This window comes from Misgurnus anguillicaudatus, chromosome 24, assembly GCF_027580225.2.
Source record: "Misgurnus anguillicaudatus chromosome 24, ASM2758022v2, whole genome shotgun sequence".
Taxonomy (NCBI): Eukaryota; Metazoa; Chordata; class Actinopteri; order Cypriniformes; family Cobitidae; genus Misgurnus; species Misgurnus anguillicaudatus.
The window spans coordinates 15,687,537-15,707,210 of NC_073360.2; the positions used below are offsets into that span (position 1 = coordinate 15,687,537).

General features: G+C 38.4%; 1 protein-coding gene across 2 annotated transcripts; it reads right to left on the reverse strand.

Annotated features, from left to right (window-relative positions):
* Nucleotides 1–3,136: 3,136 nt before the first annotated feature.
* Nucleotides 3,137–18,590, reverse strand: hnf1ba (HNF1 homeobox Ba). Of its 2 annotated transcripts, XM_055196125.2 has the most exons (10): nt 18,065–18,589; nt 15,831–16,030; nt 14,750–15,020; nt 13,970–14,205; nt 9,294–9,454; nt 8,443–8,569; nt 8,187–8,366; nt 7,975–8,090; nt 7,649–7,693; nt 3,137–4,836 (listed from the first exon to the last, which is right to left on the reverse strand). In XM_055196125.2, exons 1-10 carry the CDS (start codon nt 18,433–18,435, stop codon nt 4,816–4,818), a joined length of 1,728 nt encoding a protein of 575 aa, XP_055052100.2. In that variant the 5' UTR covers nt 18,436–18,589; the 3' UTR covers nt 3,137–4,815. The 2 variants fall into 2 exon arrangements, with proteins under 2 accessions (XP_055052100.2, XP_055052101.2); XM_055196126.2 differs by lacking the exon at nt 7,649–7,693 and having other exon boundaries at nt 18,065–18,590.
* Nucleotides 18,591–19,674: the final 1,084 nt, after the last annotated feature.

The window sequence follows — 19,674 nt, forward strand, 5'->3', positions numbered from 1 at the left end:
GGAGAATTTTGAAAATTGTTGTTTCAGGCCTGTAGGAGGAAAACAAAAAGCTACAGGGAGGTTTTCATCCAGACATGCACCCCCATCATTTCTCACACCGCTACAACATATTTTAATTATCCAGCATTTTTGTACAAAAATTATGCTGGAAGCAAATCCAGACATTAAAGGTACAGTACAGACAAAAATGAAGTACAGACACCCGTTTTTCAAAAGCTGTATAAATTTTTTTTGTGACAAAGCAAATAAATTGTTTACCCTATAAAAACTATGTTCAAAGCAATGGGTCGAAAAACTACAAACCCGGCCATTGATTTTAAGTAACCCTGAAAATGTTAATATGAACAGACCCAATGGTTTAGGCTCGTCCCTTTTTGACCTAACGCTTGATCAAATAAAGATATAAAGGAACGACATCATTGTGATCACTTACCCTGCCCCTAACCCCAACGTAACAGTGGCAAAAGCAAATTGTACAAAAATGCCCGAATGTAGTCGTACGAATACGAATTAGCCAACACATAAAATTTTAATTTAAAAAAATTACAAATCCCGCATTTAAAATTCCCAGTAATTGAAATCTCTGAAGTTAAAGTATATTAAATTAAAAAGCTACTTGCGGCAAATTCTTTTAAAAAGTTTCTACAAAGTTTCATCACTACAGAAGCTTACATGTTCCAAAGGTTTACATGATTAATGTCAAACAATGTCCTAGAACAAAACTCATTACCAAACACAAACTCACACACACATGCAATGAAACACAATGTACTTCCTGTATGATGTTTCAGTCAATCAGATAACTTATACAAATAGTGTGTGTCAGATGAAGGAGAGGTTGGTAAAGCAATGAAACACATTCCTTACATCCTTGTCATAAAGAAGTGTTACATTAAATAAACAAGAACATTGCTAAACTTTGGGAACTGGGAAAGTCTACATAATAATTAACATAGAGAAACCTAATATATATAAAATTGTATGCTAAATGAATAAACATACAATCTCAATATGATCTAAATTCATCTTGAATACTCTTATTTGCACCACATGCACCATATAATTTTCACACACTTAACCCTGTGTGAATTTCTATTTTAACCCTGTGTAAGAGCAATAAACTTTTTAAGTTAAGGAATAGTGCACCCCAAAATTTTAATTGTCTCACCCTAAAGTAGAGTGACCATACGTGCCATTTTTCTCGGACACGTCCTGGCCAGGATTTATGGCCAGTGCGTCTTCCGGAAGTCGTATTTGTCGACCGCATACGGCATAAAGGATTATTATAACAGAAAAGCAACTGTTACATTTTAGGGTAATAATGAAACTATGATTGTATATCTTATGTTTTTAACTGAATGGCGTATGCGGTCAACAAATACGACTTCCGGAAGATGCACTGGCCAGGATGCGTCCAGGAAGAATGGTACGTATGGTCACCCTATAGTCATCCGAGATTAGGGTGATGGGTTTTTGTAAGGAAACGTTTATAGTTCAGGCTTTATAAACTGAGGGCCTGTTTACACGAGAACGCTCGAGGGTGAAAACGTAAAAATATTTTATCGGATGTGTCGTTCGTTTACACGGCGACGGCGTTTTGGGGGCTTAAAAACGCAAAAAAGTGAAACCACCCTTCAGAGTGGAAATCTTAAAAACGATCTACCGTCGCGTTCTCGTCTAAAGAGTAAAAACGCAAAAGTCTGCTCACGGTGGCTCTCGTCGCGTACGCATTAATGTCACAGGTATGCGCCAGTTCAGGAAAATAACAACAAACATGTCGGATTATTTCCATACGTCGGACCTTCAAGTTGCCATACTAGTTCTGATAAATATACAAGAGTCTTTCCAGCAGTTGAACGAAATATTCACAACTAGTATTATTGATCAGAGAAGGCGCTAATTCGTCGGAGGCAAACCAGACGGCTTTGGACGAGACCTGGAAGAACCAGGAAGAAGGTTATACGCAGGCACACGGACTTGGTGTTGTTGTGTGTCAGTGCTTAACATTGCCACCTGGCCGCCTGGAGTGCATACCACATCGAATATCACACAATTTTGCGTCACCATGTGCACGCAGATTTCCCCCTCAAAACGCTTGTATAAACGCGGAATAAAAAGTGATAACGTAACGCCACTTTTGCGGTTTCTTTTCAGATCGTTTCCATGTAAACGTAGCCTAAGGCCGTATACATGTCCATGAGAAAGTTGAGGTCAGTCAAAACCACCCCTAACCCCAATGTCACAGGGGCAAAAGCAAATCGTACAAAGAGTGTACACTTAATCTTTTGTGAATGTGTAAGCATTTAGCCTAGCCCTATTTATTCCTTAAAGGGAAAACATGGAAGTGTTTGGTGGCTTCTAAATTTATCTCTGTTTGGATCCTAATGAAAGAATGGGGCTAGGCTAAATGCTAACACATTCACAATGCACTATACAAAGATTAAGTGCACGCATTGATAAAAGATAGGGATGTATTAATTAGTCTAAGCTGAGGTAAGAACATAGTAAAATATTTAAAAACTGTGGTGTTTTCCTTTAAAGTTGATCTAAAGTTGAAATGCACAGTAAATTCAAGTTGAATAAACTTAAAAATGTAAGTGAGACAATGAATTTTTCTGCCATAAGATAGCATTGGCCAGACTATGGCCCAATGTTACAAATACCCATAACTTTACCTCAGAAGACATTTAATCTGTATGAATGTGTGTTCGACAGATGTATGTGGGTTTTGGAACTTAAAAAATGGGTCACTTTCCAATGCCACTATAAGGTTGAGAAGAGGATACAAGTAAATGAAGAGTTTTGTTGCAAAACGAGATAACCACCGTTTTTTTTAATTGTTCAGAAATCTCGTTTTTTGGTTGTGCATTCCAATTAATATCAATGCAACTGCAGTTGGTTTGTTTTGATTTAAACCTTCATAACTTAAAAAATACAGCTAAGTAGCACCATAAAACAAAATAATAACATGATAACATAATAATAAACATGTTTTGACAAAAATTTAAAAAATGGATTTATCTCGTTTTGCAACGAAACTCTTCAAATGTCTCTTAATGTGTTTGGCTGAAAGAAGAAAGTAAACTAGGAGGGTTTGAGGGATAAATGGGATAAATCAGAGAAAACAAACAGACCATTATTTTCAATCTTGAGAAAAAAAACTTTACTTCAACATTAACTTTTTTTTCCTGTAAGGCATAAATAATGATTTTAAAAGATTGATTTCATTTTATACAAAAATAATACAATGCGGAGAGAATCCAGGACAAAACAGCACTGTAACCAAATGTTGACTGGCAGTGGGTTCATAGTCAACATTACAACAATAAAACACAGAAGTGACCTTTTGAAAACTATTCAACTCTCAAATGGGACAAGAGATGTGTATCTTCAGTTAATCAAAATGACAATTTCAAAATTCAGTGTCACAAAGTCTAAAAAAATGGTTTTAAGTGTCAAAAAAGCACAAGGCCAACACCCACAATGTTTCCTGGTAGCTCAGAGTTTTGTAAGCAGGTAATACTGTTTGAAATGGCATAGGCTTGCTCGACTTCATGCGGCGCCGCAAGAATCGACAACCGGCCGACGCCACAGCACCGCGAGAGCGATTCACGAAATCATACAGAGTCGTCTGCTTTTAAATCCCTCTCGCGGAACTTTGACGTCATCCGGTTGTCGGTTCCTGCAGCGCCGCACGAAGTCAAACAAGCCTGACAACTTCATGATTACATCACATGACATCATTTCAACATGAGTTTTTTTCATATACTCCTGACAATGAAGGCTTGATTGTGGGTTAATATTTAGATTAGAAAGGCACATCATTATTCACTGCTGTTATCAATGGGTTTGCGGACGGGTTATCTGTTTCTCCCATCGACCCATCTCTCCTAGTCAATCCAGTATTCCTCGGATAAGGATTTGGAATTTTACCACCTAAATGCTGGCACTGAAAAGCCACTCTTATCTATCTGACGACACTTATGCCAATACTCAGTATGTATCTATTTTTTAAAGATAGGGAGGGATCAATAGATCCAGTGTTTTATCTCAATTTTGAGATTTGCCAGTTACCAAGTCAAAAATAGATCTGCATTACTTGAAATGTCACTTCAAAATCGTGAAATCTAAACGGCGTTCTCCGACACATTGCATAGTCCTACACTTATAAAGATTGTCACTGAATCACAGGTTACGAAGACGAATAAAACAACAAACCATGTGGACTATTAAATATTTACATCCTTCAGACCGATGAAATAATAATGATATAATAATCGCTTCTATTTACAGCTGTACACATTGTCTATGCATTGGAAGACTTCTTTGTATCATCTTTTGATTGTCATTGTATCGAGGTCTTCATCGAGCACGTTCAGAAATACATGGACGTGTACTTGTGCTCTTTTTCTAGTAAATGTCAGAGAAAAGCAATCGTGCCATCCATCCAGGTGGTTGTCCATTGCAGCCCTGTTGAGTTTCTGTTTGCATCTGTAGCTTTATTACACCATCTCATTTCCATCCATTTGTTCTTCAGAGACGTTAACTGATATGATTTGTCCGTGCCACTGATGTTTGGGCTTAAAATGGTTTCACCCTTGTAAGTTTTCTTCACACTTGGTGATGGAACAAAACAACCTGACATTGTCTGTGGGTTTTTTCACATGCATAGATCAGTTGCACCTCAGTCCTCTGTTTATTGACTAACTCAATGTCCATTGCGCCATTAGAGTTGCCACGGATACAGGCGTGATGAGGGGGAATGGGTAGGACGTGCTCCTGTTGCCAGGTGTCGAAGAAATCAGCTGCGCATGCTTACCAGGCCTGCAGTGGACACTGCAAAAATAAAGAAACAGAAATCATCAAATAAGCACGACACCAAACGACATGTTTGCACATTCTGTCCCAGCAAAAAGGAAACTCACGAACAATATGTGAAAAAAGGAATTATCAGCTCTAGACCTTTGCCACACCTGACCAAATATAACTCCTTCCCATAATTCCTGTGCTTTACTTTCTATACAAAGCGTATTGTTCAGACCTTTTCCCATTTTTTTGGAGAGCGAGAGGCAGGTGACCCCGTCGTGACCCGCTGGCCGACAAACAGCCTCACCTGATAAAGGTGCCGAGCAGCTGTTCAGACTACACTCATTAGATGTGGGTCTCTGAGTGGAGGTGACTTTTTGTTGTCGGGGTGGGTTGGATAGCTCGGCAAACAGCAGGGCTATAAAGCCACAGCGTAGTTTGTAATGTCCACCAGAGCGCCCATCGCCCACGACTGCAACGCCCAGTCCAAATACAGATAAGAGCTTAAAATTGAGCTCTTAGGACAGGGGGTTGAGGAACCACATACCTGAGATATTTAAATGCATTCAACTAGTTAGGTTAAAAACTGTTAAATCTTCTTGAATTCTGGATAGCAAGTTTATTCTGAATAGTCAAATGAAGGATCACACACCAAGAGGAAGTTTGCACCATTAGTTTCTGTTGCTCTCAGTGATGTGGCAGCGTGGGAAATTGGGCGTGTGAAAGCGTTGACTGCACACTGCATTTCAGGCTAGAGTGGTCACAGGGTGCAGGGGAAAGAGGAAGAGGTGTAATTACTGGACACACTCCCGTCCCCAACGGGGTAGCCGAAAGGCCATGAAAGCTTTGATTAACAGTGACGATCATTTCCTGACCTGAGTTACTCTCAAATGAGATCACAAATGAGATCTTGTTGTTTCTCTTAGACAGGAATGAGGATAAATGGAGAGCAAATTATGACTTTTACTTAGGCCGCTTGCTAACTCTTATGAATGTGCAGAACTGATTAATTTTTCGTGGAGGATTTTCCTGAGAAATTTTAGGAGAAAGGAAATCTCACAAACAAAGAAAGAATGTAAGAACAAAAGAAGGAATGAAAGAATTAAAAAAAAATTAAGAATGAAAGAACGAAAAATTTATGTGCAGAACAGGATTTTCCTGAAAAATTTTAGAAGAAAGGAAATCTCACAAAAGAAAGAAAGAAATGTATGTGCAGAACGGATTTATTTTTCTTGGAGGCTTTTCCTGAGAAATTTAAAAAAAAAGAAAGAAAGAAAGAAAGAAAGAAAGAAAGAAAGAAAGAAAGAAGGAAAGAAAGAAAATTATGTGCAGAACTGATTTTTTTTCTTGGAGGATTTTACTGAGGAATTTTAGAAAAAAGGAAATATCATGAAAGAAAGAAAAGAAAATTAAAAAAATTATGTGTGGAACTGCTTTTTTGGGGGGGAGAATTTTCCTGAGAATTTTAGAAAAAAAAGAAAATCACAAAAGAAATTTTGATTTCCCTTTTTTCTAAAATTCTCAGGAAAATTCTTGCCCCCAAAAATTCAGAACAAAAGAAAGAAAGAAAGAAAGAAAGAAAGAAAGAAAGAAAGAAAATGTATCGGCAGAACTGATTTTTTTTGGGGGGGGGAGAATTTTCCTGAGAATTTTAGAAAAAAAAGGAAAATCACAAAAGAAATTTTGATTTTCCTTTTTTCTAAAATTCTCAGGAAACTTCTTGCCCCAAAAAAATCTGAACGAAAAAAAGAAAGAAAGAAAGAAAGAAAGAAAGAAAGAAAGAAAGAAAGAAAGAAAGAAAGAAAGAAAGAAAGAAAGAAAAATGTATGTGCGGAGGATCTTTCTTGGAGAATTTACTGAGGAATTTTAGAAAAATAAAATATCACGAAAGAAAGAAAATATCACGAAAGAAAGAAAGAAAGAAAGAAAGAAAGAAAGAAAGAAAGAAAGAAAGAAAGAAAGAAAAGTATGTGCGGAGGATCTTTCTTGGAGGATTTTACTGAGGAATTTTTGAAAAAGAAAATATCACGAAAGAAAGAAAGAAAGAAAGAAAGAAAGAAAGAAAGAAAGAAAGAAAGAAAGAAAGAAAGAAAGAAAGAAAGAAAGAAAAAAATGTATGTGCGGAGGATCTTTCTTGGAGGATTTTACTGAGGACTTTTAGAAAAAGAAAATATCACGAAAGAAAGAAAGAAAGAAAGAAAGAAAGAAAGAAAAGAAAGAAAAGTATGTGCGGAGGATCTTTCTTGGAGGATTTTACTGAGGACTTTTAGAAAAAGAAAATATCACGAAAGAAAGAAAGAAAGAAAGAAAGAAAGAAAGAAAGAAAGAAAGAAAGAAAGAAAGAAAGAAAGGAAGAAAGAAAGAACAAAAGGAAGAAAGGTTTCATCAATCAGGTTGGGATCACGGGTGACTGATTGGTCAGGCTCTTCAAAGGAAATAGGAATTCTGAGGAGTATCCACATGTTGGCTTGCTTCACTGATTCTGATGTTCAACAAGCTCAGCTACACAAAAGACACTAAAGCCGGTTTACACACAGATTCTTTGCTATATAAACATCTAAATGAAAACTAGAGATTAATTCTAAATTATTAATAAAAAATATACATGTTTAAGATTGGGACATTTTTGTGATTAAAAGTATCAAATATATGAATGCACAAAATAAGTCTGTACAAAATAAAAAACAAAAAATGTAACCCAGCCTGTAAAAAGTCATTTTTCGTGATTAACTACATAAAATCTTTCTGCATAAAATCACCCTATAAAACAGTATGTAGCATGGGTCTGTTGCTATACATAGCCAGTGCAGATATAAAGTGTCTAAATGTAAACAGTATTTACCCAAGAGAGACCCCCCAGTTGCACCATCCTGTTTACAGGAGCATCCTAATGTGACAGGAATTAAAAGTCAAAAACACAGTAAAAAACTAGTTGCCCTATACGTTCTTTTTGGTCAGTGCAATGTGTAAGCATTTATTTGGGCAAATAAATTACTGCAGTAAATGGCTGCCTATAGTGTGCTTTGTTTTCTTGCCGCCATGGCTTAATTTAGTTTAATGCGTGTCAGTGTCTCATATTGAAGGATGCAGAACATGCACACACAGAAAATGCCCGCTCCGGTCTTTTCGTGAAGATACATTTATTTTTTGATGTGGTGGGTGACTGACCTGTTTGCTGGAGGACATTGAGCTCAGCGTACTGAGGCTGTTGGCGTCCGTCACCACCATTGGGGGAAATCGAGACGGGTGAGAATACTGAGGTGGCTCCTGCTTGTGCGAGTACACTGTAAAGATAACACACAAACAGGTCACACATCTGTTATTTGCATTTGAGCTGCGTGCACCAGGTTCTCGTGAAGGTAAAAAGTAGTTGTACTGACTGTGCGAGTGCGAGACGGATGCCATGAAGGGCTGCTGGCTCATGTGGCTTGGCGACTGTTGCATGAGCTGTTGATGTGGGCTGTTTAGCTGCTGCGAGAACTGCACGGGCTGCAGCGCTGCCAGACTGCCTGCGACGCTGTTGATGACGGGAACCGTCTGCGCCTGCGATGTGTTTAAACCTAGCGAAGATGATGAGGTGTCAAATGGAGATACAGCACGTAAAAAATAAACAAAACATGGGATGGTGTCACTTACTCTGTGCGATGGCCATGACTCCAGAGAGAGGCATTATTAGGTTGGGGGTCTGTTGGTGTGCATGGTGGGATGCATGGATGTTGGTCAGGGTGCTGACTGGAGGAAGACCTCCACCCGATACCGATATCTGTGAGGAAAATGCACGTCATGAGTCTATTGTGACCAATAAAATGTCTAGAATTCCTCCGTCTCAATTGTTCTAACTGTACTCTTATCTTAAGACATCAGAGTCCTGACAGACACGCAAAGAGGCTTTATTTGAATAAGTTGAGTCGAGAGGAGTCCTTGCTCAGACAACCGTCTGACGGCTCAGATAAGCAAGTGTCATACTCCCTTCCTCTTGTGCTGACTTCCAATCTAAAGCTGTGATAAATCGAATTTAAAGTGCAAACTTCCTATGTCGATTGAAAGAAATTGTCATGAAACAAAAAGGTACACGGAGATCTTGCTCAACTCAAACATTCATATTTAGACAGGGCAGGGGGAAGCGAAAAACCCATTTAACTTCATCGAACGCCGTTGTTACTCAACTGACATTGAACAAGCACAACTCCACCCGTCCTCCTTCCTCAACGAGGCATTTAATCAATACAAACATAATGTTTCTTTGTCAGGTTTGTTGGCATAGCCGTGGCCGTTCCCCTATTCTCACTACCAGCAGCTAACATCGGCCCCACGGTGCGCCTCGGGCCAAGGCCTGCCGTCTGCCTCTGGTTTTAATGCCGAAAAAGTACAATGCAGTGTTTGTCAGCCCACTTGCTGGGTAAAGGTAGTATCTATCAAGCTTCGCTTTGTGTTTCTGTGTCACTGTGTTATCTTATCTAGACCCAGGAGTGCCAATGTGTGCTCACCATCTTGGCGTCAGGTGACAGGAGGCTGTGGCTGGGGTCCAGGGCCCCCGGAGAGACTTGCTGTAACACTGACTGGCTGCTTGCCATGCCGTTGCTGGCGTGGTGATTGATGGTCGTGGAAGAACTGACTTCACCGGGACCCTGCTGGCTGTACCTGACACCTGTCGGTGGGAGAGAGAGAGAATGTTGTTCAATAAAGTTTGATACTGTCGAGTTAGTTCCCAGACTGGCATTCAAACCAGGTCCAGACTGTATCTGCTGGCCGCAGGCAGGTTAAGGTAAAATAAATAAACGGGGATCTGTGCACCTGTGATACCGGCCCCAGCACAGTCAAGGCCATCTTTATGTGTACATGAAGTCAGCTCACAGCACTAGAAAATACACGGCATTAAAGACGCTTTGAATTTATTGCGCAGGAGAAATAGTGGCAGTTTCCCGGATAGGGTTTAAATTAATCCATAATTAGTTATATTAGGACATTTAATTCGGTTTTTACAAACAAACCTTACAAAAATTAAGGTGTTTTTAAATTAAGGCAGCTCAAACATGCATTTTAGTCTGAGACTAGGATAAGCCCTGTCCTGGTTGTGTGTAATTTAAGTATCAACATAGTCTCAGATGTTTCTTCTAAAATTGCTTAGGAGGAATAAAAATAGAGACACATTAATGTAGGTAAAATATCTGGATTTGGGTAAATTTGATGAGAATTAAATATGAGTTCATATTTACATTTTCAATAATTCTTCATTGACTTTTATTTGCAGACTTGGCAAATCTGAGCTCAGTTTATGACATTGTTGAGATCTCTTCTAAAGCTCTAATGGAGACATTTGTAAGATTTCTAAGTCTTTATCTTATGGGAAATAACGGGAGTCATGGGAGACACGTGAGACTTCAGCAAAAATTTCAATTTGGTCTCTGTTTAGTCTCATAGATGTAAAGGAGAAATAATTGAGATATTAAAGGGACATTCCACTAATTCCAATAATTCGAGCTCCCCTAGAGTTAAACATTTGATTTTTACTGTTTTGGAATCCATTCAGCTGATCTCCGGGTCTGGCGCTAGCACTTTTAGCATAGCTTAGCATAATCCATTGAATCTGATTAGACCATTAGCATCGTGCTAAAAATAACCTAAGAGTTTCAATATTTTTCCTATTTTAAACTTGACCCTTCTGTAGTTACATTGTGTACTAAGACAGACGGAAAATAAAAAGCTGCGATTTTCTAGGCAGATATGGCTATGAACTATACTTTAATTCTGCCGTAATAATCAAGGACTTTGCTGATGTAACATGGCTGCAGCAGACGTAGTGATATTACGCACTGCCCAAAAATAGTCCCCTTGGTTACTTTTTTATACCAGGGGAATATTTTTCAGTGATTCAATGGATTGTGCTAAGCTATGGTAAAAGTGCTTCCAATGCCAGACCCGAAAATCCGCTTAATGGATTCCAAAATGGTAAGAATCAAATGTTTAACTCTAAAATGAGCATATTTTCCAAAAAAGTGGAATGTCACTTTAAAGAGATCTCATCTTTAACTTTGCTTTCTTATATGGGTTTTTTGTCGGTACTATTAACACATCAGAGCTGCATGATACCAACACGACTCCTATCCAATGGATGTTTGCCAATTCCAGCCTTCTCTGATATGAACAAGGTAAACATTACTCAATTAATGGTAATGTCAGGCACGGTTTCCAAAATGGTTCACTCCTCCAGTCAAATTCAGAGCATTCTTTTTGTGCCAAGCAAGATGACGACACTGTTAAATGAAATACACCCTATTTATAATTGCCTCTATCTTCAAGTTTAACCACAGAGAGCTTTGCTGCAACAAACCAAACGCAACACCAGACAAACAGCAAAAAATTACAAAAAGATCAACAAAATTATGGTGACACACCATACACGATGAATCAAAATGTTCAAAAAATGGTCGCTGGGGCAGCACCCTTTAAAAGGTCCTAATATGTACCACTTAGGTACAGGTATGTACAGTATACATTTGGTAATAATATGTACTCTTTGGTACCAGTGTGTACCTCTGAGGTACTAATATGAACTCTTTGGATACAAAGGTGTACTTTTTAAAAGGGTATCATCGCCCCAGTGACATCTAGAGACCATTTATTGACAGTTTTTCTGACATTGTGTTGACACCACATTAGCATTAGTCCTGCTTTAGTAATATTACTGCAATCTCTCTGCCAAGTTTCATTGCACAGGGGAACTCGGCAGACATAACTTTGCCCCCCTCTGCACACCGCAGCATTGCCAACTCTCCGAGGCGTCTTGTAAACACCAGGAAAGCACAATAAAGCACTCCATCCAGCCTACGACCTGCTCACCGCACAATGGCCAGCGACCATAAACAGTCTTTACAGCCGTGCACCCACTAAAAGTGTCAGTGAGAGAACGGGCTATTGTCTGACCGAGTCGGGCATTCTCTCCGGCTGCAGGGATCTCCTCTCACGTTCAATCATTCAGGTCTGCGCTGTCTGGGCCATGCTGACCAGCAGGAGGGCAGCGTTTCTCAGGGAACCGGAACCGAAATACAACCTTTGAGAATGTGGTATAAAAGCTATGGGAAATGGTAAGGAAGCATTTCTTACTGTCGAATAAATAGATAAGTGAACTATGCAGGAAAACAATGTTATTTCAAATTCATGCATGCCTTGCATGAACACTTACATTAATGCATTTGTCATAACTTTAATACGCTTAAAAGGAAGTTACTATGAATTCTGAAAATCATTAAATGTACAGCTAATGTATAAATGTCTGAAAAAGCAAAACTTTGTTGACTACAAGACTTCTTAGCTCAAGAGGCAGAAGGTGGTGGGAAGTTTTTAAGGGGAGTGGCAGCAGTAGATTTCAGCAGGTTTAAAGGGTTCAGCTCTCCCTGGGACACATGTAATATCAAAGCCCTGCTTCTCATCCCCAGGCAGTGCCCATTATAGCATTGCCGCATATGAGAGGCCTCCTGGGTCTTAGCAGGACGTACACAGCCTTTCAAACCTCCTGTGATCTCCAAAAGACCAAGCAAGAACAGTTGAATTCTTATGTCCTCTGCTATTAATGTTGGGAAGGGGGATATTTTAACACAGTAGCTATTATGCATTAAAGTATAGTTGTTAAACTGTGCATTTACTGGGAAGATGTACGCAATGTTATCTAACAGCTATTGTCTTAGCATAAACGGGATCAAAGAACATTTTGGAAGGGCTTTGCTTTCCCAATGACACCACAATGCAAACAGAAAAAAAAGATCACAGACAGCCCCCAAAAGCACATATCAGCTGACCTTCCAGCAGTGGCAGACCGGCCTGCGTGTTATCAACGGCCCAAACCAGAATCAATAAAAACTCGAGTCCTTCTACGATCTGACCTGGTAACGACCCCTTTAGCAAAACCTGACATCCACGTTGCTTCCGAGAGGTGGGGTCAGACCCTCTATACTTTGAGCAGAAAAAGCTCATCAGTCCTGTCTGGCCCGAAAAGAGCCAATGCCCCGGCGGACAGCTCCTGCTGTTCTGCTCAGAGCTCGGCCTTAGCCTCTTTACCCCAACCCATAAAGGTGAGAAGGGCTTTGGTGTGCCCATCCCCCTGGGCCAGCAGAGATAAATGAACCTCGGTTACAGTCACTACAGTCTTCTAATATGCCAGAGACAAAAGGGTTCCCTGCCGAGGGAGGGTAAAGAGAGCAGGGAAGAGGGGAGGCCCTTATCAAAGGCTTGGGAGATGTAGTAGCCAAGGATTTTAATTGTCAATTAAGCATGCATAATACAGGCTGTGCCCTGGCAACGCCATGAGGGGGCCTGCTGTGCTTTTCTTGTCAGGCCAGCTTCTGACACCAAAAACAGCTGATGCTGCTGGCGGGGACACCTTGTAAGCCCCTTGACTTGAAGCGTGGAAGAGACCCCCGTCCCTTTTAAAGTCCTCCCTCTTCCCATCCTATCAAACCTCCACGCACACACAACCTGAGGTCATTGACTGGTCAGGTGTGCAGAAGGAACCACCACACGCAAACACACAAGGCACTCATTGCCGTATCTGCAACACACCCACGGCAAAAGCACTCTGGTGCTAAAACATGAAAGAGCAACAATAGGTAATAAGGTGGAGTCGAAGAGTGCGTCGCTTTTAGTGCCCAAGTCTTGCCATATCAAACTAAGTCAATAAAATCCTCCTGGAAATACAATTCATGAGATAACAGAGGAGTGGGCCTGCAGTAAACTGCCGTGACCCTACAGGTACAAGTAGGTCTCAAGAGCGAGTTGGCCTTGTGCTCGCCTGACCCGGGACTGACCCTAAGTCCTGTCCGAGGGTGGCTGGTCTTTGTGCCTGCTGACTTCAGTGAAGCTGAGATTGCAGGTACAATGCAGATTGTTCTCAAAAGCTGGGAATAACAATGCCATTTGCTCAGCTCACTCTCATTGATCACTACCCTTCGCTCTCTGCTGTCTCCCTGATCTCATCAACTATGTCATCTACTTCTTCTTTTTGTGATGATAAAGTTTGGGCTAATTATCATTTCCAGCCCATACTTCTGAAGATGTAACACACCAGTTGGAGATAAGAGGTTCGATTGTACGTTCTGATCCTAGACCATGTTTACAAGCTAAAAACAATGTCAGATAACATGCCGTAGTTTATAATAAATGTCAGTACCTTGCATCTTGCTTGGTGGGGAGCTGCTGGCCTGTGGGTGATGAGGAGAACTGTGAGAGAGGAGGGAGTTGAGGCTGTGCGTTGGCCCTGTGTAGGCGTCCATAGCCAACTTTTGTCTGAATGCTTCTTCTTTTCTTCTGTTGGCAAACCAGTTGTAGACTCGCACCTCTGTGACCAGGTTGGAGCCAAGACCATGAGCTTTGGATGGTGATACTCCTCTCTGGATGCACTCAGCCCTGAATGTGGTCAAGAAATCTTTTATTTGTATTGTAATGTTTATATGTAATACATCTAACAGATACATTTGCATACTCAAAAGGATAGTTCACCCAAAATGAATCATTTTCCCATCTCATGTTGTTGTAAACCTGTATGAATTTCATTTTTATGATGAAGACAAAAGAAGATATTTTGATAAATGATGGTAAGCTCAAAGCTGATTGTAACCATTGACTTCCATAGTAGAAAAACACATAAGATGGAATTCAATGGGTACCATCAACTGTGTGCTAAGCATCATCAAAATATCTTCTTCCTAATTTATCACAGCACTTCCATAATATTTGTTTTCCTACTATGAAGGTCAATAGTTACCATTAGCTGTTTGCTTACCATCATTTAACAAAATATCTTCTTTTGTCTTCATCAGAAATAAAAATTCATACAGGTTAAGAACAACATGAAGATGAGAAAATGATGACATAATTTTCATAGTTGGGTGAACTATCCCTTTAAATGTAAAATACATTTTATATGAGCATTTTTCTGTATTCTCCTTACCGGTTACATTCCTCCACCAGTGCCTCTCTCTCCTCTTTGCTGGGGTTCTTTTGCCTTTCGTAAGCCTGGTAGAGGATCTGTTGGGATGCAGGCCCCCATTTGAACCGATTGCGTCTGAGCTTTTTGCAAGCGGGTTCAATGGCAGCATCTTCTGCTGGTTGGCCCATACTCTGCCCAGATTGACCAAACTCAGAGAAGAAGAGTAGCACTTGATCTTGATTGGCTTTGTCCGACATGTTGTTGACAGATCCTTGTGACGTCTGGTTGAATTCTAAAACATAAGAAAAAATTACAGAATTTTCATAGATAAATAGATTAGACATAGATGGACATAATGTTGCTAGCGACACCACAAAAGAACTATTTTTGGATTCCAGGGAAACATTCAGAATTAATAAGGTTCTTTAAAGATACCATACAGCCTTAATAAAAACCTTGTATTTTATGCCACTAGGAGCAAGCTTGTTTTTTTATACAAGGTTATACAACAGAGGAAATCTTTCAAAGTAATTTTTAACTAATTTAGGGTGTGATGTTACTCCAAACCACCACCATCCTTGACCCATTCTGTCAGAATTACTGACCCATAAATTTGCCATTGCTTATTTCATTTATGAACACATACATTCAAATGGATAAGAAATCATAAATGAATAGATTGTTAACATTAAAAATACTGTTAATTTTTTCCAGCTATCCAGCTAAACTGTGAAAAACAATGATGCAAAACATTGCTATTATTCAACCCACATACAACAATTATGTAGTATAGGCCTACTTACTCACTACAGTAAACGGTAATAAATTATAGTATACTGTAGTATATCATAGCAATTTGTTAATGTATACTATACTATTGAAGTATTAACTATACTGAATTATAAACTTTTGTAAATATTTTACTAAACTTTAATATGTACTATGTTATGTTTAATAAACACTAGGCTATCTTGCCATTCAACTAGTTTACCAAATACTAAAGCATAATACAATATTAATTTCATGTGGGTGAAACAGAAGCATGTCTCCTACTTAATAAGTTAAATAAATCATGCAGAAGGAAACACAAATATTAACTTACGTCGCAAAATCTCGCGCTGTTTCCTGACGTACCAGGTGTAGAGTGCCGCGCGCTTCTGCGTTTTCATAGGTGTGCCTTTATTGAGGTGTTGCGACAGGTGCGACTGGTTGAGTCCCGTGACGTCCACCACCTCGCGCTGCGGTATATTGTGCTGCTGCATGTAACCTTTAATCATACGGGCCGCGCGCCAAGGGTCCTCGCTGTACAAAAAGCAAACATGAAACATAACGAAATCACTCACCTTTATACATAACTGTCTAATTACATAAAACATGCTCCTCTTATGTGTATAAGTGTTTTACAATAAGTTCTCCCCTTTCCTGCACCTGAAGTGTTTTCCAAAGTTTCAAGTGGTGTTCAATTGTTTGCAACGCTAATAAACAATCGTTAATCAGCGCATTCAATGGGTTGTAAATACTTCCAAAGGTTAAAGACTTCATTGCGTGAGCAGTTCAATTACTGTGATTTAATTACAAAAGGACAAGTTAAGGACAACTGAGAGTCGATCATGACAACTGAATGTTGTTCAGGACATTGTAAAAGTAAACGCAACTTAGGCCTATAGCCTAAATGGTTTAATTAAACACACTTTAAAGGATTCAATGTATTTAAACATTGTTCAGGTTTCAAGGAAATATGGTATAAAACTATACGAGCCTAAACACAAACTTACAGAAATCTTTTAAAAAGTAGGCTACAGCGCATGTAGACCTGTATTACAGAATAGCCTATTTAATGTTTTATTTCAAAATAATAATAATTGTTTTTTATAAGTTACAGCCTGTAGTTTTTGGCCTACATTAGAATCAACAGGTTAAGCTTTTGTAAACTCAAAGATCCGCCGACCGCCACTGACATAAACTTACATTTATTTAATATTTTTGAAATAAAATAAAATCTTCATTTGCATATTGAGAAAACAAATTCTTGTTTGAGTAGATTTACAAAAACATAGAAATGAGAGAAATACCAGAATAGTAGTAATATGTGTTATTGGACCGGAGCGCAAAGTAAAACATTTGCTGTAAATCAAACGACGTACATAGCATGTAAAATAAAACAATATTTAATTCGATTAAATTTAGTTTAAATTATAAAAATTTTAAAATCTATACAGAAAATTAAAATCGCCAGAAAATTAAAGAAAAGCAGATTCTAGTTGCCAGCTGCCAGAATGCCATTTTGCGTGTTTGCAGATGCATTTAAAAGTTTCTTACCGTGGTCATTTCAGATCAAACTCACAGTCTTACAAACTAATTGCTGAAATCTGTCCAGACTGTTTGATTTAGAGACTGACAACACATATGGTTGTGCGCCAACTTAGTTTATAACGTTCGACAATGAATAACTAGATCTCCATTCACGCTAATCATTCGTCACTGTGTATCTTTCAGTTGATGATTTATAGGATAAAATTAATAACTCAACTCCACGTGGTTTAGTTTTGATTTTGAACTTTATTTTGTGACGCAGATTTTTCGGTGAGAATTATAAATCTTTAATTTGCAGAATTTAAAAAAATGAATTAAACTGCACAATCTATAGGCCATTTATGCTGTTGCTTTTGTAATATAATAATAATAATATAATAATAATACTAATAATAATGTTATTATTACATACTATATTTTGTCGACTTAATAATAATTACTTAAATATTATTTATTTAACGGACTACGTCAAAGGATATTGATACGAGAAAACTTTGCGCGTTTTTAGTTTCTTTCGAGAGGGCAGGGGTGGTTAATAATAAATAGATCTTCTTTAGTTGATATATCTCTAAGTTAAAGAAATAACCACGTAGATAATTAGTAACTAGAATGTGAAAAGAGGAAACATTGGCGCGTGGTTTTAAATTTGTAAACACTGGTATTTATCTGTTTTGAAAGAAATTAAAACTACATGTCCTTTCCACTATTTCGGGTATAACTGTTTAAGTTAAATAAATAAATACATTAGTGTTAGTGTTTTATTAAATGGCATTTGCATTAGGCTAGTACATTTTTACACGTTTATGTAGATTTTTTCTTGTTAGACATTCATGCAATTTATTTATTACTGTTATTTGTCTTAAAATTCTGTATTCGATTTTCAGGTGCATGCAGGCCCTTATTTCACAGCAATATAATATCAGTTCAGCTGTTCCTCTTTTTCTTTCCTATAGTATAGTTTCCTATGACATTTAATTTTTATACACACCAGGTGATCTTTGTAGAAACAAAATAAAAACTTACGCCAACATTCGCTCAATTTCTGCCCTCTGTTCTGCGGCCTCTTCTGTGTTTTGAGACTGCAGCTCTTTCAATATTGCCGGTGTATCGTAATCATCCCCGTCCTCCGAGCCCTCGTCCCCTGATAACTTCCCTTTACTGTGTCCATTTGTCAGCGTGTGAAAAACAGGCTTTGTATCCGTATCACTCCCATTCATTTTGGAACTGGAAGGTGACATCTGAAGACTATCCAGCTTAATTCCAAACCCGCTCGTGCTTGGATCCAGGTCATCCAAAGCTTGAAGAAGCACATTTTTGGTAACTCCTGAGTCTAATAAAGCGCTCAAAAGCTCTTGTTGCAAAGATGTTAACTTGGAAACCATTTTTGCGAACATCTAAAAGTTTTGCACGCAATGAGGAAACGAGGGAAAATCAGTATGTCAAATTCCCCCTCCTCAAGCATCCAAAGAGCTCTTCTAAAGACACCTGCTTCGAAAAGTTAGGCCACTTCCCTGACCGACAGAATGATATAACTTGCCATGATGCTTCCAGAGGGCAGGCAATAAAAAACATGGTAATGAGTGGGCGGCTGCTGAATGCCTTTATGCAAATCAGCAGCCAGTCCTGGGCCAAACTGACTGACGCGCAGGTACAGCGTGTTTACACACTGGAGCTGCGCTGTTTTTATTTGACTGTTATCAGCACAACTTTCAAGAACTTTGGACTTTGGGGACTTTCGGCTTTTGTAGTCGAAGTGGGTTGTAATAAATAAATAAATACATAATAATAACAACAACAACAACGATGTCGCCTATTATTATTATTATAGTGAAAAACTAAAAACTATTATCAAGACGCAGACACGTTGTTTCTTTGGATTGAATAATCAGTTGTTGTTTTTTTTTAACGATTTTAATCAAACAAGTGTAAATACGATTAATTCAGCTGTATAACATTTAGGTCATAAATACCACTGATATCACAAAATTAAAATGCTGTCACACGAGCCTTCAAACTTCCAATAAAACTTGGTATATTTTTATCAAGAAAATTGGACAACCAAATATATAAAACTGAAATAAATTTATGCACATACACCATACGTCCAACAAAATACTTACAAATTTGTTTAGAGAAACGTGATAGTTTAAAGTTATCGTTAATAATTCTTTTGACAGCAAATGTAAAAAAAAAGGTTGTAACGGATTTCTTCTTGGTCAAAGGTAAAATGAAAGGTAACGTTGATTGTAGAGTCAATTTAAGGTTTACATTTACAACAATCCTCGTCTATACAATTACACACATTTATTTAGTCTATTTTATCATGCAGGCGGCATCATTTTAATTTTAGAAAATGTATATAAATAATTTATTAAATATATAACTTAATATATTTTTTTAATATATATATTTTTTGCAATATACATATTTGCTAATTACAGTTGTAAAAATCGTATATCGCCAAATGCATATAATGGAATCGGACCCTGTAATTTCTCATGCCTTTTTAACCATTAACAACAAAAATAACAAACAGCAAAACTATTTTTCCAGACGCTCTTTCTCAGCCCTGTTGTGAAAGCAGTTTGTGTAGTAGAGCGAATCGGGAAGCAAGTCTCACTAGAGAAAGAGAT

Bases quoted from the DNA above. Each gene is read 5' to 3' on its own strand.
- hnf1ba (XM_055196125.2), bottom strand. From the start codon at position 18,435: ATGTTCGCAAAAATGGTTTCCAAGTTAACATCTTTGCAACAAGAGCTT. The intron at 16,031-18,064 runs GTAAGTTTTTAT...CTTTTTGTACAG, and splicing joins GAAATTGAGCGAATGTTGGC to CGAGGACCCTTGGCGCGCGG. The intron at 8,367-8,442 runs GTAAGTGACACC...CATCTTCGCTAG, and splicing joins AGTCATGGCCATCGCACAGA to GTTTAAACACATCGCAGGCG.